General features: G+C 39.1%; 1 protein-coding gene and 1 long non-coding RNA gene across 2 annotated transcripts; one reads left to right on the forward strand and one right to left on the reverse strand.

Moving 5' to 3' along the window:
- Positions 1–87: 87 nt before the first annotated feature.
- On the reverse strand, positions 88–1,222 carry LOC116655880. The gene is made up of 2 exons (XR_004310966.2): positions 645–1,222; positions 88–560 (listed from the first exon to the last, which is right to left on the reverse strand). It is a non-coding gene; the product is annotated as an uncharacterized LOC116655880 (long non-coding RNA).
- A 797-nt stretch (positions 1,223–2,019) lies between these two features.
- LOC6502790 lies at positions 2,020–3,129 on the forward strand. The gene is made up of 2 exons (XM_001957313.4): positions 2,020–2,188; positions 2,264–3,129. Exons 1-2 carry the CDS (start codon positions 2,063–2,065, stop codon positions 2,630–2,632), a joined length of 495 nt encoding a protein of 164 aa, XP_001957349.3. The 5' UTR covers positions 2,020–2,062; the 3' UTR covers positions 2,633–3,129.
- The last annotated feature ends 21,171 nt before the right edge of the window (positions 3,130–24,300 follow it).

Raw genomic sequence — 24,300 nt, forward strand, 5'->3', positions numbered from 1 at the left:
TCCTTTTATACATTTTAGTTTGAACAATTTTTTTAGAAAATTTTCTATGAGTCGAAAAATGATTTTAATTTTTAAAGTGAATTAAAATTTATTTTTTATTCATCAGAATTAAAATTTACTTTTTATTCATCAGTTAAATGCGAATGAATATAAATTAATAGATATACATATCTCTTAGTGACAGCACGATTGATAGATATGTCGCCGACTTTAAGAATTATTCTTCCAACTCGAAGACGTAATACCTTGAGAAAAAAACTGCCTTTCAACGGGGGAAACCCAATCAGGGATTTCCAGTACCTTTACCTTTTTACTTAACTAGCCTGTTGTCTGGCAAGTTTTGACTTTGACATTTTCGTTGGCATTGTCATCGCCCCGGAATCATGGCATTCATGGGCAGACAATTTGTCCGTAGACTTCTGAGTCTGGGAGTTTTTCGGGGTTGGGATGCCAATGCCAATGCCGGAGATAAGCGGCTTAGCCGGCTTATAAATGGAAATTGCAGCCGAGTTGCGTTTCCTGTTTATATAAGATCTTGATCACAATGATGACGTTGCATGCTGTCGATTTGAAAAATCAGATTAATAACTCGAATTGCTCTTGAGCTCGCGCACAGCGAGTGTCGAAGGCTTAAGCTTCCTTACCTACGCTTTCCACTCTCAATCCCGATAATTGGCTCACGTTCCAGGTAAACACAGAAAGAGCATATGTGAGCCAGGTGATGGAGATGGGAATGTGGCCGAAAGACGGAGGATGTGGCGGGATGGGGATTATGGCCCTCTGTCGAAATGTGAGGGTGTGCAAGTGGGCGTGCCGACGTCTGTGAATTTTAATTAAAAAATTTTTCCCTGCAATTTTGATTCTGCCAAAAGGTAAAAGTGAAGATAACGAAAGTGATTTAAGAAAAGCAAAGAACAGAAGAAATTAATTGGTTATGATAGAGGGATTGTGGCTTAAATTAATCTACTTATATCGAATTGAATTAAAAGACTTTAAAACATTCAAACGTTTAGTAATCTTATCGAAAATAAATTCCAATCACTCTCTGTTCACAAAGCCACTTTAATTTAAGCCGAAATTAAACTTTTATTAGCGACTTGGGAACACAACTCGGCCAGAGTGACATTTAATCAATGGAATGGCCAGCATCGAACTGACCCCAAAACTGGACACATACAAAGGCATACACGCAGACGGTCATGCTTCACTAAATTAAGAAATTAGTACCAAATAGAAAACAAATTAGGAAAGGGTCAGTTTGAAGAAGAGAAGAGACCACAAATGCCCCTGGGGACGATGACACACCCACCACCCTGCTCCTATTTTGTGAAATAAATGACAAAATCAAAGTGGTGGCCAGTTTATGATGGTCCACTGGGCCCGCACATCCCACTTCCATCCCATCCAAGAGCCAGATAAGAAGAGGCATAAAAACTGACCACTGTCCACTAGCGATTCGAGGGAATAAGAAATAGTTGAAACACGAACTCCCCGCTTCCCATCCAATCATGTGTCCCTCTGTCAATCATGCGGTCCATGGTCCATAGTCCAAGGGCGATAATTTAACTATTTCCCGATAATGAAAACGGCCCAACAACTTCTGTCTGACTAGGCAAAATGGGCAAAAATCAAACGTACTTTTACTGATTGCCTCAGGGAGCTGCGAATTGGATATTGTCAAAGGGAAAACGAGGATGCTGCCGATGTCAATGCTGATGATGTCGCATACGTAATACCATTGATTAACTTTTATGCTAAAACACATAGGCAACAACTTGACAAAAATTGAGTTAGGCATTATGTAAAAATAACCCAGGGGAGTCTTCAAAGACCAGGACAATCGATACGTAATTGGGTAGTCCTGAGGTAGTTGAATACATTTTCCCCCGGAATAAAGTTTAAGTAGCTAACAAGTCCCGTTGAATCTTTAATTTTAGTCTTTAGACCACATCTAAAAAAGTTCAAGTATGTCGAATCAATTAAATTATTTAACAGGCCTGTAAAAAGGAAACTGTTTTTAAAGGCTTATTTTCAAAACTCAACTAAACAAGATAGAAAAACTATGCTTTACTTGGTGATTTTAATAATTATTTCAGTTGTCTTTTGTGCTGATGAAAAAATCGATCCTGACGACTTAATGGATGACTATGATATATTCGATGATGATGAAAACTATCATATTGAATCGGTAGGTACAGAAAACTATTCCAGTCATAATTCATACAATAATACAAATATTTTAATGTATAAATTCCTGATATAGGATAAAAAACAAAAGATATATGAAAATTGCATTCACAAGAATCTGGGGATTACTTTCGATGAGGCTGTATTGAATGGTACTGTATCCGATTGTTTCGATCATTGTTTCATGATAGCTGATGGCTATATTGTCAATGACAAGATAAACCCTAAAAGAATTCTTCAAAAGTTGCCCGACGATCCCGATTTATTCAAGGAAATCGAAGCCGAATGCCACACCATCAGGACCACGAAAAAATGTGAATTGGGGAGCCGACTGGTGAAGTGTTATGTTAAAATCGATAACGATGGCGAAGAGATGCAGTGCCCCAGACCACAAGTCATAACCAATAATTTTGAATTAAATGAAAATTTAGAAGATATTTACTAATTTATGGAAGAGATTCAGTGCCCCAGACCACAAGTCATAACCAAAAACTTTGAATTAAATGAAAATTTAGAAGATATTTACTAATTTAAGGAAAACTGGAAGAAGTTCCTTCTATTTAAAAATTTTCTACACTTTCATTTTTAACTTATTTAAGACAATTTTTTAGAGCGACTGTTATGACTAAATTATTATTATGTTAACCAGAAATTTTTAAAATTGGGTTGCACGTGTTCTTTATATAAGAAAAAAAAGGGATTGTACAAATCAAGGTTTTTTTTTTGTGTAAATCTAAAGGTTAAAGTGAAGTTAATCCATTTAATTTTCTCCCATGTCTAATAGAGCTTAAAATCTCCAAGAAAATTATAAATGTCGTTTTAAACCATAAACTTTTTATTCAAATAGAAACTTTTAAAATGAGACGCATATTTGGCGCACTGACTTTGTTAGCCCTCTTGGCAGTTATAAATGCACAAAATTTTACATTGAATTTGGACGAAGTAAGTAAAAAAAACCAAATACCGATATTTAAACACTTATTAAGATCCTCGCCATATAGAAAAAAGTATTTGAGGGAGTAATATCTTGCCTTAAAGTCGAAATGAAAGGCGAGAAAGTACCAAATGATCCTAAGTTTTTACAAGAACACAAGTGCGCCAAACACTGTTTTATGGTGGGTGCGGGATTCATTGCCAATAACAATATCAATCCCAAAAAGATAAGCGACATTCTGTGCAAAGACGTCAGAAATTCCAAAAAAGTTAAGGCAATCAAGGAATCGTGCCATCACCTCAAGAGTACAGAAAAATGTGAACTGGGAAGTAAGCTTATGGAGTGTTATACCACCGTGTCCAATAATCACAAAGATTAGCCATTGCAGTTGTTAATGAGAAAACAATCAATAAAATAAAAATATATCTAGAACTTTATTTAGTTACTAATTTGGAAAATAAAGATACATTTTTTATTTTAAAAATAAATTTCCTATGACAACTAGATAGACATAAAAATGGAAGGTAATCCTTATGACTACACTTAATAGGTTGAAAGGTGTATTTTTTCAAATTTTGTCGCCCTATTTTCAAGAAACAAATTTGACGTAGATGTACATAGTAGATTTCTGGCCACATCAATTAATCTCCATTTGTCCCATTCCCCTTGAGAGAGTTTTTCGAAATCATTTTTCATGCTTAGGTGCAAATATAGAACTCCATCATCCATCCATCTGGATGGTGTGGCGTGAGAAAAGCGTAACCAAATAGGCTGCGGCTCTCGACAATTTTCACTTCACTTCCCCCCAAAAATGTGAAACCATTAGCATTTCAGGCTGAACCCAACCCTCAGAAAAATAAAAAAAAATAAAATACCCCAAAATATCAGAACCTCAATCCCCTGTATGTAGGTGCCTTCCAGTTGGATATGTTCAATCCTTTGCTTGTCAGCCTAAAAATAACATTTTCTTTAATTTGAGCCAGAGAAAGGAGAAGACTTTAAGCGCCTTTTTGACAATTTTCACGTCAAGTACAAATCCCCCCATCGACTGCCAGACAGACAGAGATGAAGATTCCCAGGAAAAATTTACATACCCGAAGAGCCAGAGTCTACTGTAGATATATACATATATATATTATTATATCTTGTGTATAAGTAAAAATAAACACAATTTTTGTCGCTCTACTTCATCTGTGTCTGTGCCTCTCTGGAGGCATTCGTTGATATAAAAATATGAAGCGGAAAATCAGTGACAGTGGCAGCCAGGAGTATTTCTCCTGTTTTCCTCCTGGTTGGTTCGGTTGGTTGGGTTGGTTGGGTTGGTTGGGAGTTCTGAAGTGGAGTTAAATTACTTTTGGATGTGGAGTTTGGGGAGCTGTGGATCTGTAGAGTTGGGGGGAATCGGAACCAGGCGGTATCTATCCAGAGATACGGGCATGTGCAATGCATTCCTCCTCCTCGGCCCTGTTTTTATTGGAAACTTATTCCCACAGTTCGTCCGACTGCTGGTCCAATCTGTCTGTTAGCTTGTCCGATTTGACTGGCAGCGAATGAAATATGGCTTTATGTGTAAAAAAAAAACAAAGAACAGGGAAAATCCCCTTTTAGAGGGAGGTGGGAAAAACATATACGAAAATCAGCCAAAAAGGTTTGCTGATGGGTCTTGCAAATTGCATTCTGATATTCGGCAACTTCTGTTCGCTATTGATTTTCCTCAATTGTTGAATTTCAAGATGTCACAGATTTCTTAACTTATTAATAGCCAACCCCTATAAATTCCCTTACTTTCTCCGCTTTCTTTATATTGATTTATGGACAAACCATGTAAATTTTACTGAGCATCAAACTTGATTATTATTATTATTGATGAACTCTACAATTCGCTGCCCGTTTGATGAGTTTTTATGACTTTGCCGCTGCAATTAAATGATTTCTAATTGCTGGCGAGGGGCGGCAAAAAAAACTCCATCACAAATGATTTGTTGATTTATTGTGTCTTGAGACTTTGGCTCATAATTTGTCATATTCCTTTGACGGCACATTTTTTAATAAAGATTTATTATGACAATTCCCATTTTTTTGTTGTTGTGTAATTAATTATGTCGATGCTTGAGCAATTTTTATGCTGGAAATTGATTGAGATAATCGAATGAAAGTTGATAGGCTAATAAAAATGGATTGGGATGTAATCGGGGTGGAGTTTCTTAAGGTTTTTGTGTAGCTATTAAGATCCATTAATGTCTTAATTATGAGGCAGTGTATGGAAATTGGACAATATAATTCTTATTGAATAGAAATTGCCTGGGAGCTTATATGAATCTTTGGATTTATTGGAATTTAAAAAAGAAGCAACTTCTTTGATGATTTATAAAAGGCTTTCCTATGAGAACCCCACATTCCTGAAAGCCTTCCATTTATGAATGGTTTCTCAGAAGAATGCACGATTTCCCTAGCCCAGACGTGTTGGCTTTATCGTTGCCCCATTCCACTACTATATCCCATATATAAATATATATGTATATAGACATACTTATATTCTCAACCTTAATCCAATGCGACCGAAAACCGCCAGCAATTCGAGCGTCCAACCAAAGCCAACACATTTCGGTGATTTACATTGATAAAGTTAATGGAATGGAATGCGTGCGCGCTTGCTGACTGGGCTGCGATTGCGATTCCTGTCCCAGCTCCTCCTCGTCCTTTTCCATAAGGATATCCAAGCATGTGAGATTGTGTGCGCAGAAATTTGCATTTCTTGTGAGCGTCGCCGACATCGTCACACGCCAAACGGAAGTTGTATACAAAGAGTTGCACTTAAAAGGCACCCAGCAATGTACCCATTTCCCATTCATGTCCAAGGAGCGCCAAGGAGCCAAGGCTCTCAACATGCATACGACATCCAGGACATGCAATTTTTATGGCTTGTAAGCTGGCTCCCATTTCGGCAATCGAAATGGGCTTTTCTCATTTTTCTTATATAATTTTTGGGTATGGAGTGAGGGGGTGGGACATCCATTCCCTGGGCGGAAATGAAAAGCGCCTAATCTAACAAATTTTCGTGCTAATTTAGGTCAAAGGTGGATTTGCATAAATTTCGCCCCGTGTTGCAGGTCTCACCTTTTGCCACCTTATCAAAGTCCATTAGAGTCGAGCCAGCCGGCATAATTTGTGATGCCGTACTCGTGCTTTTACTTTTTCTGTGAGGAAAAAAGAACATAAGCGAAGTATTTTCTCGGTATTTAAGTCATACTGACACATGACAAATTCCACATGAAAATTCCAAAACAGCCCAGGAGGGAGTCCTGGGACCCGATGCCAGAAGTCATTAGCCCAAACACCCAGTTCTCAACCAAGTGGGGCTCGACGACCAGGCCCAAATGGAATTTTGTCATAAATGCTGTACTCGTTTTTCTTATTTTTTTGTATATTTTTTTCGCCTTTGACGTTTTTCTGCCACTAGTGGCGTATTTTCGTGAAAATTTTCACGCTCATGCATATTTAAAGGGAGTTTAACGAAACAACTCACACGAAAATCTTGAATTATATGGGCTGAGGATTTTTTTCCTTTACAGGAAAGGGAATTCGCTTTAATACATTACTTTTTTATGATTTTATTGCTTGAATTTTACAAGTTTTTTACTAGATTTGACTTTGAAATTGGCAATGATTATATTTCCACCTTGGTAATAGAATTTTTATTTTAAATATTATATCTTCTATTTTAGAAGAAACTTGCACCTTCAAAATAAAATTATTTGTATTTTTCTATATTTTATAACTAAAAAAAGTATGCATATTTATTAGCATTTAAATTAAATGATTTTAATATAAATATAAAAGAAAAACAAGAAAGGAAAGCTAACTTCGGGCGGACCGAAGTTTATATACCCTTGCAGTTGAGTCGCAGTCCGCTAGGTGGCGCCACACATCTTATATTATTAGATATATAGCGGATCGTATATAGTTGGCCGATCCTTATGAAATTTGGCATATCGAATTATTTTGCCAAAAGAGTAATCTGTACCAAATCCCATCTTTCTAACTTAAAAACACCAAAGTTATGCCAATTTCGATCGTTCTATGACAGCTATAGGATATAGTCGGCCGATCCTTATGAAATTTTGCACACAAGATATTTTGGTCAAATATAACATGTATGGAAAGTCCCAACCCTCTAACTTAAAAAACACCAAAGTTATGGCATTTCCGATCAATCAGTTATATGGCAGCTATAGGATATAGTCGACCGATCCCGGCCGTTCCGACTTATATACTGCCTGCAAAGGAAAGAAGGGTGTGTGCAAAGTTTCAACTCGATAGCTTTAAAACTGAGAGACTAGTTTGCGTAGAAACGGACAGACGGACAGACGGACAGACGGACATGCTCATATCGACTCAGGAGGTGATCCTGATCAAGAATATATATACTTTATAGGGTCGGAGATGTCTCCTTCACTGCGTTGCACACTTTTGACCAAAATTATAATACGCTCTGCAAGGGTATAAAAAACAGAAGAATTTCCAAATCTCCGTCCTTTTATCTTTGGCATGCAATGACTGACTTTGAAATAAAGTATCATAGTATATATGATATATATTTAAAAATATATAACTATTTTCTCTCTGCTAGAACAGTCCGCATATCACATTATTTTACCCAAAGTCTCACTCAATGTTATCACACATGGAAATGAGCCAACTAAGTAAGCCCGAAATTATAAATTACCATTGGATAGCTGGCACGAAAGCCAAAGGCAGCTGATAGCCGGCTTTTCCATAATTTTGCACTTTTGCAGCTGCCCAGGGGGGTGTGGGGGCACATCAATCAAATGTCATGGCAATGGCATTCCAACTTAGCGCTGAGTTATTGTTAAAAATCCATTTTTGTTCATAGGGTTGAGGTCGGAGTGGAGTTTTTCTGGAGTGGCGGCCGGGACTCGTATTTTATGGTTTCAGGATTCAGTACTAAGGCGTGGCCTTGCCAGGTTTTGGCCGCATTAAGTGCAGAGTTGCGTGCCCAAAACGCCCAACCCGTTCAAAGGTGTAAAAGGGGCATGTCCCGGCCGGAGCTGACGCCACGGGGCGCCCAGTTAGCAATTTGCCTTAAATTGTTGCCATTTGTTTGCCCGGCGCTTAGCACTGCGACTGAGCTCTGGAACACAAACTTGCATTAATATTTCTTGTATGTTTAAATTGTTTATCAAGTTGTGCAAATTATGGAAATTGGTATGCGTGAGACAGGAGACAGGAAGACAGCGGCAAGTCGCTGCAAATACAGGATAATAGCTGGAGGAGTGACAAAGAAAATTAAGGAGTTCAGGCGTGGAATTTGGTATGCGATCGATTCAGACTAAATATTCTTTAAAAAAGAATTCTTCGGTATGTGATTTACTGAGGTTGAGTCAATATGAGTTAGAAGATAAGACTATAAAGAACTCCACACTAAGTATTATTTAAAACCCTGTTTAATGGTTTAATTAAGACCCAATTCCGAAAAGGACTCACTACCGTCCTCAAGTTAATTAAAAATATATTTCCCCAAAAGCAATTAAATAAAGAAATGCAAGACTTTTCCATTAACTACAAAAACATATATATTTTTTTTAGACTTTCAGGCATGAAGTGCTCCCACTTATTTATCAATAATGGTTTTTTGTGCCCAAGCTCACGTTAAGTGAAATGCATTTCAGGCTTTTGCCTCTTGGCCAAGTCCTTCACGGTTGAATGCACCCGTTTCTGTTTGAGTTTAACCTCGCCTGACCTACTCCAGTCGAGAGTGCAAAATTCTACAGATGACGGCGGAGGCGGCGGCCGAGGCAGCAGCTATGGCAGTGGCTCGGGGCAAATCGGGTAGCAAAAAGAAAATGCAATTTCCTTTCTCCATTTTTCATATGCGCATTAAGCGCCTTTTCCACATTTCAATTTCCAGAACGAGCAGCCTGCCGTTGCAGCGGCTGTTGCCGGTCTTGTTGTGCTTCTGGCCTGGCCCACAACTATTGCCACCTGGGCTTGTAAGCATATAAAAATTAATATTTGAGAGAGTAAAGCCGAACGAAGAAGCCTTTCTGGGCTGAACGGGGTTATGATTCCCCAGGACCTCTCGCAAGAGGCACCATGGGCGTATATGGCCGAAATGTGTGGTGGTTAAAAATGCATGAGGGAAGTCAGTGTGCCGGAAAAGTGGGTGAAAGCCACTGGCCTGCACTGGGGAGTAGCTTTATTTCCATTTAAGTTGTAAATTATACGAGAGCCTAGAGTCCTGGCGCCAGGAGACCACCCACTCGCTGTCCAGGCATTGTCCTTGCCCTCTGACACATTATTTTCGCAATTGTCCGACCACAAAAAAAGACATTAAATTAAGCGAAGGCCAAGTCTGATTGTCGAAGACGCACATAAAAATCACTTGTGGAAAATTCTCACGCATTCACCTGTGGCTGCACTCACGTCTGATGGAAATGACCAAACAAAAGGTGATGCCCACCCCCTTCCCAAGACGTGGGCCCAGGGCCCACAATAAACAACAAACAAAAGATCGAGACTCGACGACGACGATGTCTCGCGGTGATGCTGCCCCTGCCTCAAAAAACTGGGGAATCGAAATAAAGGAAAACACAAAAAAATACAAAACTCGAACAAAAAGATGACACAAAACAAAAATAATTTCATTTCTATTCCTCGTTACCAATTTCTATTCTTCGGGCCGTGGCCTCTTGTATTGTTCCAGTTCCCCTTAAAAATGGGTTTGACATTGTCTATGCGTAAAGTGTTGGGCCACAGTGGCTACAAAAAGCCTTCGCACACACACGCACGAATATCGTGGTAAGCACACGTCGATCTATTGTTTGCCAGAAACAAGAAATTATATGGAGGGGCATACAAGGATCGTGTTATAAAATTGATTATACACACACTTTGCTCTCAAACACAAGAAAAATAGACAAACCTATAAATATAATTTATTATATGATTTCTATGAATATTAAAGGTAGTTTGTGGGAAGACTTTCTTTCCGAAAAAAGGGAAAAAGTTGGTTAGAAGAACGGAAATGAGTGGGAAGTCTCAGCTCGTTAGTTTCATTTAAATATGCTAAATGATTGCGACTTCCTCTGCAATCGAGGTTGGAATTCACAAGAATCCTAGGTAAACTTTTAACTTAATTACCAACTAGGCAGCCCCTTTTGTTAACCCTTTGAGGTATGACATCTTAAGAATCCCTATACTCCCTTCACTTGTATGTCATATGTGAGTAAAAATTTGGATTAGAAAATTATATTCAGTATTTGAACCGTAAATGTATTTTATAATTGTAAGCTCCAAACATCCCTCTTTGGAATTAACAAATTTTAAATGTACATTTTGTCAAGTGTCAAAAAAGCATTATCCTGCCCCCAGAGGGTTAAGTCGCAAGTTTATTTTGCTGCAGACTTTATTAGTTCTACTCACTCACCTCCGACCTGCGTTACATCTTCAAACTTTTTTCAAGACCAACTCGAACCGAACCGAGCAATCATCGTCAAGTTTTGCCCAGGAATCCTGACAGTTTTTGCCAACCACTAAATGTCAAACTTTGTGACACGCCCGAGAGCGAGAGGGCAAGTGCTATGACAGAGGAAGAGGGACAGCGTCAGCATCCTGTCTCATATGTGACATTCAAGTGTCATCAAAGGGGAAGCGCTGGTTTGCATTTTTATGAGAATGACAGATAAATGGGTGTGCGGAATCCCGGCTTCCGGTCCCAATGACTTGAGTGACTTTCAATAAAAATACAGCTAAAGCCTAAGATTTAGCATAATTAAATTTGGAAAAAGTTTTTATCGGTGGCTGTTGCTTTTATTTTTATTTTTGTATAAAAAGCAGACAAAGGATCTGCGATGACTGGAAATCAGCATAAAATAATTGAAAATGTGTACGGTTCTGGTTCTATTTGAATAAACGCAATTTGAATGCAAAAGCACGAAGTGCAAACAAGATGGCAGACGTGAAAGGATATATAGGATGGTGGGCTAAAGTAGAGTGGGCGGAAGTTGGGAGCAAAAGTGGCAGGACGACAATCTCCTCCTGTCGGCTGTTGATAGATGGATAGCGCTGAATGGGGTTTCTAATGGAGCCTTTCCTCCTTTTTTTTCTATTTTAAAAGGTGAAGACAAAAGGTAGGGGTAAGAGACACAGAAATCTTCAGGCTTCGTCACTTTAAAGGACGCGGGGATCTTAGGGCTTGGCCACTTTAAAGTGTCTCGGATCTGAAATCCTTTCTTTTGTTCTATTTCTACTTCATATCTTTAATCAGCCTCATGTCCTGCCCTAATCTAATCTCATTTGCCAGCAGCAGAGCCGGGCTGCAAAAGACCAGCTGTGGGCCTGATCCTAATCCTTTTGTTCCCCTATCAAAATCGCACACTTTCCCCTGCCATCCTTTGCCAATTCACGGATCTCCACACCTACGCACACAATTGAGCGTGCAGGCAAGTGCAAAGGGCACACTGGCTACATCAAAAAAATTGTTAATGCCATTTGACAGTTGACAATTATAGCAATTGTCATAGCATTTAACACGAGAGTTGAGCACTAGGCGAAAAATAAGCCAAGAGGACGGGGTGAAATAGTCCATTGTTGTGTTCTACACTGAGACAAATTTATTGTAAGCTAGAAAATTATATGGAAATAAAAAAATATACGATAATTGCTTGCCAAAATAGGTTTGATTTTATATTAATTTCAATAAATTATGTTGAAAGAAATATTAGAGATTACTCATAAAATTTCTTTAACAAAATCTATAAATTTTTAGATTAAAATACCAACATCGTTTATATTATAGTTATTCATAAAGTATAGTATTTTATAGTTTTTCCTTCATAAAAATGAATAATAACACCTATTACATATTTTTTCCCTTGGTGTACTTTTGTTCGCGTAAATAGAAAAAGAGCAGACGAGGGTTAAGCGACTGGGAGAAGTAAATGTTAACCCTTGGTGGGCCGGACTCGAGCTCACCCCACTACCCGTTTTGTCCTGTCACTCATTTACCCTTTTTTGCATGTCAGCGGGCATTAGTTGTCCTTGCTGCTTCTGCTCCTGATGTTGTTGGTCTTGTTGCTGTTTCTCTCGGACTCTGCTTATCTGCACCAAATTTGCACAGTCATTGTCAGGACTAGGGTCCAGGACTCTAGCCGACACTGCCGCCGCACCTCCCTTTCGCACAGACATCCTTCTATTTTTCGCTCTCCCTTTGTTCGCACTTTTTGCCAACTTTGCATATGTGCAAATAATTTAGCATCCCAACAACGACATGGATAACAACAACCACACTAGCAGGAGCAAGGACAATTGTGGATTTACTCCAGATTAGGGATCTTTGTTAGTTTGGTCTGCGGGTCTGTTTGTTTGTCTACTGCTTTCCTAGCCAAATAAAAATTATAGTTGGCCTCCTCGTAGATATGGTAGAGGGTTTCCATGTACCATGTTAGTTGCTTTGTTAGAGGAGTTACCATCCAGTGGGTTTCAGGACAAATACAATTTAGCTCTGGAAGGGGTTTGGACCGGTTCCAAGGATTGTAAGCCAGTCTTGTTGCCCGAAAGTGTGATGGAATAAATTTTGTGATGATGGTTATGTGATGAGAGTACTTGGAAATGCGGTTCTCAAAGGACATTTCTAAAAGTATTTACATACATTATATATAATGGGATTCGGAATCCTTTTTATTAAAAAATCCACCGATTAAATTAGCCTTATCTTGTGCGACTCAAGAGCCTCAGAAAAGCCCCAAAATGTCAATATCGAGAGCTTCGTAAAAAGGACTCACTCTGTAAACCAAGAAGCGTTAAAGAGCACCTTCTAAAGACATCCATCCGCAAATCCATTGGCTCCGCTTTGCCTTATTTTATATTATATATTTTTTCTGCGGATTCTGGTACCCTTTTCTTTTCAAGTTCATCACACCGTAAGCCAGAATCGCACAAGGGCTGCCTTGAGAGCTTTTCCCGCTTTTCTTGCTTTTTCCTTGAGCTCTCCGGCTCCCCCAAGAAAAGTCGTGTGAAGTCAAAAGTGTCTCGTAGCTGCTTATCCAAGAAACAGAAAATTGGCTGCTCCGACGAGTTCGACGAGGCGGGCAAATATGAAAACTTTCCAAGCAGCCGGAAGCAACCGGAATTTCCCCCTGCTTTTCTTTCCAAAGGCAATCTCTCATCTTTATCTGCAGCGCGCACTGGGAGAGATGAATGCAGCTTTCAGATACTTTTCACTCACATATGCGACTCTACACTTCAACTTGTGCCAGATGCATAAAAATGCAAAGGACTAGGACTAGGACTAGGACGAGAGGGCCCAGCTCCTTGACAGCAAAACTGCATTCGGAACAGATCCAGGCGGTGGAACAGAAGCCATCAGTAAAGTAGGTCAGTTAAGGGAGTTTGGGCACCAACTTGGGACTTAAAGCACATGCTTGCTTATTGTGCTAACAACAAAGTGTTCGTCCATTTTCAACACATCACCCACTGGTGTTCACTGTTCGGTGTATGAGGATCCTGGAATAATGGCCGAGCATTGTAACAACATTTCAAATGCAAAATCCCATTTTCCTTCTAATTGCTTTATCGCTCAACAAGCTGTTGGATGTGTTTCACTCACACTCTGGCATCGTTTCGCTCATTTCTCACCAGCTCAGTCCTGACAGGATAATACCAATACCCAGACACAGACGGACAGCCCTTCTTAGTGAGGGTGGTTCAGTTTTTAGTTTATATTTTAGGACTTTCTTCTAAAGATATCTTTAAGACAAAACTTTCTTAGTATTTAGATTTCTAGTCTATGTAAATAATTTATTTTCAGCTGCTATACCATAATTTTCATTTAGTTTCCTATCCTGCATGTCCTTTACTATCAAAATATATTTGACCCAAAAAATGTTCAGACCCACCCTAATCTCAAGCCCCTGCTCAGACCCTAGTTGCTTGTTTACGTTTGGGCTCTGTCAAATATGTTCGAATTTTCTAACGATTACAACTACATTGGACTCTGATGCTGATGCCTCTCTGCTGACCTGATTTTCCATTTTTCGCTTAACCGTTTTGGAACTTGTGATTTCGTTGTTGTCCTTGTTGCTGTAACTGCTATTGTTTTTGGTGCTGCACAATAAGACCCTTTAGGGAGCAGGATAGCTGGGGTTTTGTTTGCTCTCTGTCCCGTAGCTAAACGAATTTGTCCAACCTGCCATCGTCACCGAGTCAAGGGTACTACGTACTGTGTAGTCTATGTACCAGACTGAAATCCCTCGATCAAATTGTTTGTTAATTGCAAAAAATTTTCGAAAATCGCGCATATTCTGGTTGGCACTACCATATAGTGGTGGTGGGGCTCGAACTCGTGCTCGGTCTTGGTTGAGGTGAAAGCCTATTGATCCAGTGTGGTTAATGGTCGTCAGCCCGCTTTTCGTAACAGTTGTCAACTGCAGTTTAGCTAATGTCTGAGGCAATTTGTCAGAGGGCCATAAAGGACGAAAATTGCTCACAGAGCAGGGCTTTTGAATAGCTGGTCCAAAGTGTTAACTGGGGCAATAGCTTCACTAGCAGGAGCTAACTATTTAAACAAGGGCTGTTAGAAACTCAGACACATTGAACTAAAGTATAAATTGGTGAGAAAATTGGCTTCTCTTGCGGACTATTTTAGGGAAAGTTTATGCTCCTGATATTACTCTTAATTTCCCCAAAGTTATTGATCTTTCAACTCTTCTTCACACTTGTTAAAATCATTAGAGAGCCCCTATATTTCTTCAAGCCCTATCCCAACAATAATTGAAATGTCAACTCCCCGCAAATGACAAATGTTGAAGCCAGAAAAACTTTAGGAACCGCAGAGGCCCAGAATTCGGGACCGAAATTAATAAGTGACACAGATTTTAGCACTTTAGCCGCTAACGAGACACTCAAGAGACAAAACTGCTATAAAAACATAAGTGACAAGTGTGGCAGACACATGTGAATGAGATTTTCGGGACCCGCACTGACGACACCAACAACCATACAGAAATCTGAAATGAAGTGGGAATTTTGACACTTTTGACAGGCCATTTGATAGCCTCATTAGTGCTGAGCCACCGCAGAAGGATCTGGGTGAGAGTGTCTGTCAAAGTGGTTAAGAAGGCTCCGATTCCTCTCTGACTCTGACTCCTCCGTTTCTTTGGCCCGGCTTGCGTAACTCAAAACCGAAAGAATATCGACCGTAACGCACATGGAGCTGCTGACATGCGATATTCCAGAAGGACCCCCGCCAATAATCCGAGTCCTATAAATATATCAGTCCGGAGGTAGGCGTAGCCTCATCCTCCGTCCAAAAAATAATAACTAAGAACCTAAAAGCCGAAACACGACACACACAGCACTCAGCACACACAGAAGTGGGCTGGTCCCCCGCAAAAATATAGAGGCAAACATAAACTTGGCTCCTCGCTCCTCGCTCGGGGGCATTTAGTCATATTGAAACATTAAAAAAGTCAACACCCCCACATGGAAAACTAACAAACAGAACTTGACCGTATGGCTTTGGGGTTTCTGGTCATAATAAACAAGTCAAGAGTAGTCACCAACTGTTCTGTCCGAATGAATAATATACTAAAGGAAATCTGGAGCATATGGGGGGTTAAATACAGTGGTTAAATAGAAAATACCCTTTGGGTTATTTTATGAAAATTTAAGGTCCTAGGAGATAGAGATAGTAAAGGACTCTGCTTAATAGAAATGCTTAATTATTACACTTCAAGGTATAAATTATAAAGAAAAGAAATTTTGGTTTTTATCTATAAAAAAAAAAGGAGGAAGTTACAACAAAATATTTTAACATGTTATCTGGAAACGTTATCATTCAAGCTCTAGAGGAAAGTAAATTCTGTATCCTTTTTTCTCTAGAGATTTGAAAATTCCTTATAACGTTTAGAATCCTTTTCATATTTTAATCTCATAAAAATTCAAAAAAAGCGATATTATCTAGCAAATATCATTTATTCTTATCGTGAAAACTAAACGTTTGTAACGCGATCATTACTATCGTTTAGGCCAGGCCCTGAAAAATACCCTCCCCAAACTGTTGGGGCAAAAATAAATGCCCAGGGCAGCCATAAAAATGTCAAAAATTTCTATGTATTCATAAACACATGTGTTGCACAAAGGAAGGCGTCCAAGTCGATGGCAAGCGACCCCAAGGAGAAACCGAAAACCCCAAAACACGCCAACGCAATACGACCACAAAGTTCTCCAGGACACTTTACAAACACATATACCAATTCATATATATGTGAGGATATGGAATATATGTATATAACTTAAACATCCTAAACTCGAATGTCCATATGTGCATTTAACATGCAAACGACGCCCGCTATGAAAAAGGCTCTTTTTTTTGGGAGAGGGGACGGTAGTGAGGGACGGGTCTCAAATTTCCGGTCAAGCAAGTGAATCCTTATAACCAAACGAGGAGAATTTCATATTTTTGTGTTGCTTTTTTCTTGGGGGTGGTCGCATGGTTTATTTTTTTGGTTTCCTCTTGCTTGACGCCCACAAAATTTCTGCTAAATTAAATTATAAATACGGCCAAAAAGTCGACGATAAAGTGACCCTGAGGCAGCCAAGTAAACTGCCGGAGCTGGGGCTTCCATTATGATTCATGGCCATGTCTGGCCGCCTCACATCCTGTTCCTGCGTTAGTTAAAGCTCGCCAAAGCACATATCCTTTACGCTCTTGGTCGGAGTGCGTGTCAAATTGGAGAGGCGAGTCATTGAATCCTTTGACAAGTCTGCATAGTTTTCGGTTGAGCTCCGATATCCTTGATGTTGTCCTCAAACATATTTTCAGATGTTTGCTGGTCGGGATTTGTATATTTTGTGGGTTGATTTGGGTAAGGTGATTGCCAGTAGATAAGCTTGATGTGGGTTGATGGGCTCTCAAAGGGGTTTACTTACGGTAGTTTTAAATGAAGTTATTAAAGCTTAAAGATTTTCTATAAGTTCTATGAAATTAAATATAAACATGAAGACTTAAAATCGGCCTAAAAAATCGAATCAAATTTTATGCAAAAACAGAGAAAAAATCTTTTGAAAAAATGTAAAATATTGATCCTTTTGGCGCTCCAATAAAACGAACAGTTTCGATATCAACACAGCTGCCTCGTCCTTTGTTCAGTTTGTAAAACCCAATTTTCCTGTCAATCACAAACATAGTTGGCAAACAGGATCAAGGCCCTAATCCTTCCTCTTCATTGTGTCTCACCTCAATCAACATTCAAAAACCAACTCCTACACCAAAGTCTCGGCCAGGAAGTGAACAATTTTCGCAGCAATTAATCAAATTAAACAAGGACATTCAACACAGGGACGAGGTTGAAAAGGTTAACCTTTTAACAAAGTTAATTGAAAATTCTGCGGTTGAAGGTTATTGCCCGAAAATAGGGAAAATGTGCACTGAAAGAGAGCAAAAGAAACTGTCGTGGGTGCAGCTGCGAAAAGGATTTCAAAATGCAGCCCCCAGGATTTCAAATAACGGATCAGGATCAGGCTCACGCACTGAGGCAGGACAATTACGCAGACGATTAGGCACGGCGCTAAAATCCAGAGACAGCAGCACAGCACAACGAGGAGGGCAAGGACATCCAGGACATCCTAGCCTCCCTCCATTACTGCACTCCCTCTTTTAGGGATCTGGCAAGTTTTATCAGCTGCAAAACAGTTGCCATTGAAATGGCGCAGAAAGTCGTTAGATAGATGGCCCGAAAGCAAAACAAAAAATAAAAGGAGCAGCCAAGGAGTCGAACAAAGGACCGCAAAGCCATAACCCCAAGCCAATGCCACTTCCAATCCAATCTGGAATGGGTATTTCCCACACTCCCACTACCGCCGCTCTCGTTTATAGAAAAAACATTGCGAAAATTGCTTTACAACTGATTAAACATTGAGCGGAACGCACGGCACGTTTAAATTTGGGTTAAATAGATTATATGAACTGGAAGTGTTATGAAATGATGTGCTCCGCCAGTCGTAGATGGGATCCATAGTTTTCGGCTCTACTGGTTATACCCTATGGAGGGGGTTTTATGCCATTTTATTCAAATAGAGTTCATCGGTTTTGGGGAGAAAATTATGTTTGTGGGAAGGAGTGATTATTAAAATATAGATCTAAGATATTAAAACATTTTTAAACTTATTAATTTATGTTTTCATAACATAAATTTACATTTATTTCAAAATATAATACACTTCATGCTTAATTTCAATTATAAATATACTTTGTTCTTATTTTTAATCAAAATAAACATATACATAATTTAATAAATTGGAATGGACTAACTTAAAATAAAATAAAATATTAAAATGATCCCTATCTCTTCATTTTTTATACGATTCCTCAGGGTATTTAAACTTCTTTAGATATTGTTTTTCTTTCTAGTCCTTTTTAACTCCTCTATTTCATTTTGCTGTTTTCGCACTGTTGCTCAGCTCAGCTCAGCTCGACAGGACTCGTTTGCAGGACGCAGCTCTGGCCCTCAGGTCCTTGGGGATGCCACACAGCTGCGGCGCCTCTTTTCACGCTCGAAGGGTGCAAGTTAATGGCCGGATTCGATTTGCTCGTGTAGATGTTAACCACAGTTAAGGATTTTCGGTTTTTCGGCTTCCTTCCTCCTCTGGCCACCGGCAGGACCTGGGTTAATGCGTGTGACCTTGACTTTTATCTGCCTGCCCGCCTGCCGAAAATGAATTTCAATTCAATTATCAAACACTTTGCGTTCAATTTGGTTGAAGCTTATGTAGATATATTACCACATCCTAGAGAATGATTAATGAAGTCCTATAAGCCGCGAAGACGAAACTCATTTTTCCGGTCTGATGAGAGCAGCGGATGCCGCTGGATTCAGGGAAGAGTAAACTTTTAAATTCCCCCAACGTTTTGCCATTAATATCGCATTTATCAATATCACAGTTTTTCATTTTGTCGTCCGGTAAAACGTATTTCTCTCTATCCTCACATTCCGACTCCTTTTCCCCGCTCAACTCCATTAAGACTTGTGCAATTTTCCTCCTTTGCCAGTGTTTGCCAGAAGCCTGCTGCCTGCTCCTACTACCGCTCCTGCAGGACGAAAAGAGAAAAACCCATTTCCATTATACAATGCCACATTTCTCTCTTCCGGTTTATACAGTTTAGATCGATTGCATTTTATAGTTTGTTTTAATGTTTTTTTTTCTGCCAGGTCCTTTTCCACCCACGTCCTGTCCTTTGTGATTGCAGTAGAGGAGGAACCAAGGATGCCACAAAACGAAATTGTCTCCAGTGGGATCTCGTCCTTGTTGTTACTGCCGCCGGAAGCGCTACAAAAATAAAAAAAGAAATTATATTATATATAGATTCTCTCAAGTCGGTCTAAGAAAATTATTTTATTGCTTCCCTTGGCGTTCTCTGTCTTGTGATTCATTTAAAGTGAATATAACTTCCGTTTTGTCCGCATCTCGCACAATGGCCCATTGTCCCGGACATCAAAAGATTTTAAGTGATTCTCTGTCCAATTTTTTTCCCAAATTCGTTTTTTATTTTTTGCTACAATTCAATTAGGCATTTGCCAGTGGTGTGTGTAAAGTCAAAAGTGAGTGCCAGTGCCCTTTGCCTTTGACCATTTCCTGTTATTTAGATAGCCTCTCCATGGGGGGAACAAACTGGTCCTGCACAGAAAATAGGAAATCCAAAAGAAAAATCTGAAATTCAATTTGTAACATTTTAATTTAAGGGCAGGCGTTGGTGCTGAAATAATAGCATTTGAGAGATACGTAAAGGCCAAATTCTTTTTGGCGCATGAGATGGATTTTCACCAAAATAAACTTCAAAGAAATAAAAAAGGACTTTCTTATTAAAACTAAGTTTCCTTTAAAAACTAAAAACTAAAGTATATAACACTTTCGAACCCTTTTTTGTACTCACTTCTGTAAGAACTCTCTCGAAAACTCCTAAAAAAATGTTAAATGCTGTTAAATCTTTAAAGAATCCATTTAAGTAAAAAACTAACTTCTACATAATCTTAGTCAAAAATTCAGTTTAATGTTTGGAAAGATACCAACTGTCCCCAAAGAACCCCAACAAATCCCATAATTTCCCATTTCTTCATCTCAAAACATACATATCGTTGAGCTTTTTTTTATCTGTTGGCTCCATTAAATAGCAAAAAATCTCTACTTATCTTTACCAAAAAACTTTCTCTGTCCCGAACACAATATTGTTTATGCCGGTCAATTATCTCCCACTGCCACCCAGTCCCTCCGAAGGACACAAGCCGAGGGAAAGGAGCAAAAAAAATAGCGAACTAAGTAAATCTCTTCCGATGCTAACAATAATCTGACATAATGTTTCAATTATGCGTCGTTTAGCATTATATGGATGTCGGGTCCCTCCATCCTCCGCCTGTGGAATAAACAAGGCCCAGACCCCACCTCCCGCAAGACATTAGAGCGGAGCATTTGAAGAGCTAAGCAAATCTTACTAAAATAAACATTTTAGCATTAAATTTACATAAGAAGCGACAATGAACGGGGGGGCGTGGCAGTGGGGCGTGGGTGGGGCAAAAGCCATCTACTTACCAGACATTTTCATAAACAGCAGTAGCAAGTAGGAATTTGTGCCTTTTTCTGTTTTTTTCCTCTCTTCGCACTTCGACTTCAGCTTGATATGTTTTCGCGTATTTGCATAAACATTAGCAAAACAAATTTGCACATTTGACTCATCCACCCACCTCCTCCGGGGCAGAGCTCCTCCCGCCACAGACTCCATCACTCCCCACTCGACATATGCAAACAAGCCGCAAAACAGCAACAAAAGTTCACGGGCGTCGGCCCCGAAAGTGAAGTTAAAGAGCCAGCGAACGGAAGTCTTTAGGCCAGAATCATAACAACAACTACGGTGGAAAAAATCCCGACAGCAGAGAAAACGGAAGTGCGTGGCAGGATGGGGGAGGTGGCAGGAGTAGGGGAAAATAGGCGAGTCACAAGTAACTTTCAGTCGAAGAGCAAAATAAGCTAAATCAGCCAAAATGTTTATAATCATTTCAAATATGAAGAAGATGATGCTGACGAGGGGAGGATGGCATAAAAGTTCTGGGGGGATTGGATAAACAAAATTTTCCAGGGGCCTAAAAATATTAAGTAGAAGTTTCTGGAGGTACCTTGTCTTTAGGAAAAGGATAGGTATAATTTTAAAAAATATTAACATTAAAGTAGCTTTGAAAAACATAGAAACACTCCCACTCTCAGATAGATAGTCTCACTTTATTGAAAGATATTGAAGACATTTGTTCTGTAAATTTAGATTCTAAACACATAATATTAAATATTTTATGCTTTGTTATTAAATTTTAAAAACATCTTTTTAGATGTTTTTTAAAATAGAGTTAAAAACCGCATAGTCCAGCGCTTGTGTCACACTTACTTATGACAGCTTTACGTCCATGTTCTTCCGTCTGTCTGTGTCCTGTTTGTTCCCCAATGGCATCCGCGTCTCTCTCTTTCTTTCCGCTTTTCTGTTCCACTTCCTCTGCATAGTATGTCTGTGTTTGTGTTTTCTTTTGCAACTTTAGCGCCATTTTCTGTTTGCTGCTGTGGCAAATTTTGTGGCACTTTGGCGCCCAAAACTCGGAACAAATGACAGCCAAATATGCGTTTTATTGAATTTTATGTGCCCGTCTCTCCACTGCTTTCTTTTTTGGCCAGCTCCTCTCCAAGGATAACGCTCTCCGCTTGTTGACTTGGCCAGACATTATTTCTTTACGGCTTTTTTGGCGCTTAGCCGGTTTCTGATTTCTTTGATTTTTTTCGGCGTTTTTGGATTTTATGCAGGAGATCACGCTGGGAGAGTGCAAATATATTTTTGAGAATTCGTTTTGGCCGCCAAGTGAGCATGAAATGTGCCAAAGGATTTTTATTTCAGTCCCGACGTCGAGAGCCCTTGAACTTCATATTGGGAACTTCATGACTTTTGGCAACGAACTTGGTAATAAATATTTCTGGCCAAAGTGGAAATTGCTAGACGAAGTTAGGAATTTTCCGTTTTAAGTGGACAAATATTTGAAGAATTTTTAGAGTCCATTATAACTATTTTAAGTTTTGAAAGGGCTTTCCAAAACTAATTCCTCCTGACATCCGTCTGCCGAAATGAAACCTCAAAAACTAATTAGCAGACATCCGGGATTCGAACATGTTGTCCTGGCATCTCCTGGTAATATATAATCAATTAATCAAAGCCTGTAACGGCATCCACAAAAACCAAACTTCAACAAAATTTCAAAATCCTTTCGACAGTTGACCGACCGCATCTGAATGGAACTTCACCTCGAAAACAACAAAAACCAGCCGGATTGAACTTAGTTTTTGGGAAATGATTGAGTAGAGGAGGGAAATGCATAAAATCTCAATTTTCTCAAGGATAAACAAGGTATGGGGATCTAGGCAGACGAGGGAAAATCAAATCAAACCCGAAGGCAAAATTTAATTGCGTTTAACCTGAAATCAAATTTTGAGGACGATGCTGACCAGGCCTAGATTCAATCAATTCCCAGGACATTCTAACTCGAGGCGAAAGGGCCGAAAACAACAAGTCGGAAGGGTTCCTGTTTATCCAAATATGTGTACGTATACACAGGCTGGGTTATTCATTTTCCCACACAAGAAAGGATAATAAAATGCCTCGGGGCAAACAAAAATAAACAACATGCGTACGCCCGACTGGCTGCATCCTTTAAGGATGGATCCTTGACGGGGCCAAGGGAAAGGCTTAGAGACAAGCTCGGTGATGCAGTGATTGTTGGGATTGTGGCATTGATTTCATTTTCAGCTGTCTATCAACCCAAATGGCCAAGAACATTTAACACAATCAGGCATCTCCCTACCGGGCTGGCCGTCAGGCATTGTTTGCTTTTCCTTTTTTATTATTATTATTTACTTTCATTTTGATTACTTTTTGCCCTTTGGCAGAGTTTGCTCCATTCACACTTCATTTGATAAAGCCCCCGCAAGGATACCGAGAGTCATGAATCCGCCCTGAAAGTTTTTTCTATTGCCGTGTATCAGTATCTAGATTCAAGACAAATCATCAACTAATTTACGGTGCACGGAACGGAAAATAAAATTAGCCACCTTATCAACAGGTGTGTAGCCCTAACAGATGTCCCAATTGCCGACCTTTGTCATATTTGTGGTTCCAGGTAAACCTACATAAAAATGAAACCTCTATTCCTTGTAGTACCCTTTCTCGGGCCTGATTCTTATCGGCGGAGAGGCTCCTTTATATTCCCTTTTTACGAATCATAAAAATTTTTATTAATAAACCCGCGCCTGTCAAAAGAAATCTAATGGATTTTAGGGTTTACTCGAAGATAGAAATCAGTAACCTGACATCTTTCCTGGATACTTTATGTGACTCACATCTGGATTCTGTAATTCCTCCAATGCGGGTTACCTAAAAAAAATATTTAAATTAATCAATTGCATCTTTTTACTATATTTTTTTGTGGTTCTCTCGAATCACATATAATTCTCAACTTAATAACCAATTACGATTCTTTTAATTCTCTTAATAATTCGATATGAATTCCCTTTGCTGGCAATTTATATGTTTTTTGTTCCCAGGACATTCATGTCCTGTTAAATCTCACCCATAAAAAACCGAACTGATCCAATGTTTCGATTCCCAAACCTAAAAAAAACGAAACAAATAACAGTTTGCATAAAAATGGAGCATCCTTTTAACGAAATATCCGAAACTATAAATTATCAAACCATTGAAAAGTATTGCCGTGAAAAAAGTCACTACCATAAATCCCCAAAAGAACGTTTTTCATTTACAACCGAAAAACGTAACTCATGAATATTTTACAAAACAACCAAAAAAAAATTGAGTCTAAAAAAAATATTAAAAAAAAAACAGAGCGGGAAAATAGAAATGCAAAATGTCCGACAGACGCCAAAAGTAAAATCAACAAATAAACAAAAATAATGGACAGTTTTATTTAGAAGTTGTTTTTTGCTGTTGCTGTTTCTGTTATTTTGTATCGGAATGGGAGCAACAATCACAAAAGTAACCTCAAAAATTTCAATAAAGACCACAACAAAGCAATTTATAAAAATGCCACAGTGCGAGAGACGGGGTGGAGGGACAACAAATG

Source organism: Drosophila ananassae, chromosome 2R (assembly GCF_017639315.1).
Source record: "Drosophila ananassae strain 14024-0371.13 chromosome 2R, ASM1763931v2, whole genome shotgun sequence".
In the NCBI taxonomy this organism is placed as follows: domain Eukaryota; kingdom Metazoa; phylum Arthropoda; class Insecta; order Diptera; family Drosophilidae; genus Drosophila; species Drosophila ananassae.

Excerpts from the sequence above, each read along its gene's own strand:
- LOC6502790 (XM_001957313.4), top strand. The coding sequence starts at position 2,063 with ATGCTTTACTTGGTGATTTTAATAATTATTTCAGTTGTCTTTTGTGCT. Across the intron at positions 2,189-2,263 it reads AAAACTATCATATTGAATCG|GATAAAAAACAAAAGATATA; the intron begins GTAGGTACAGAA and ends TTCCTGATATAG.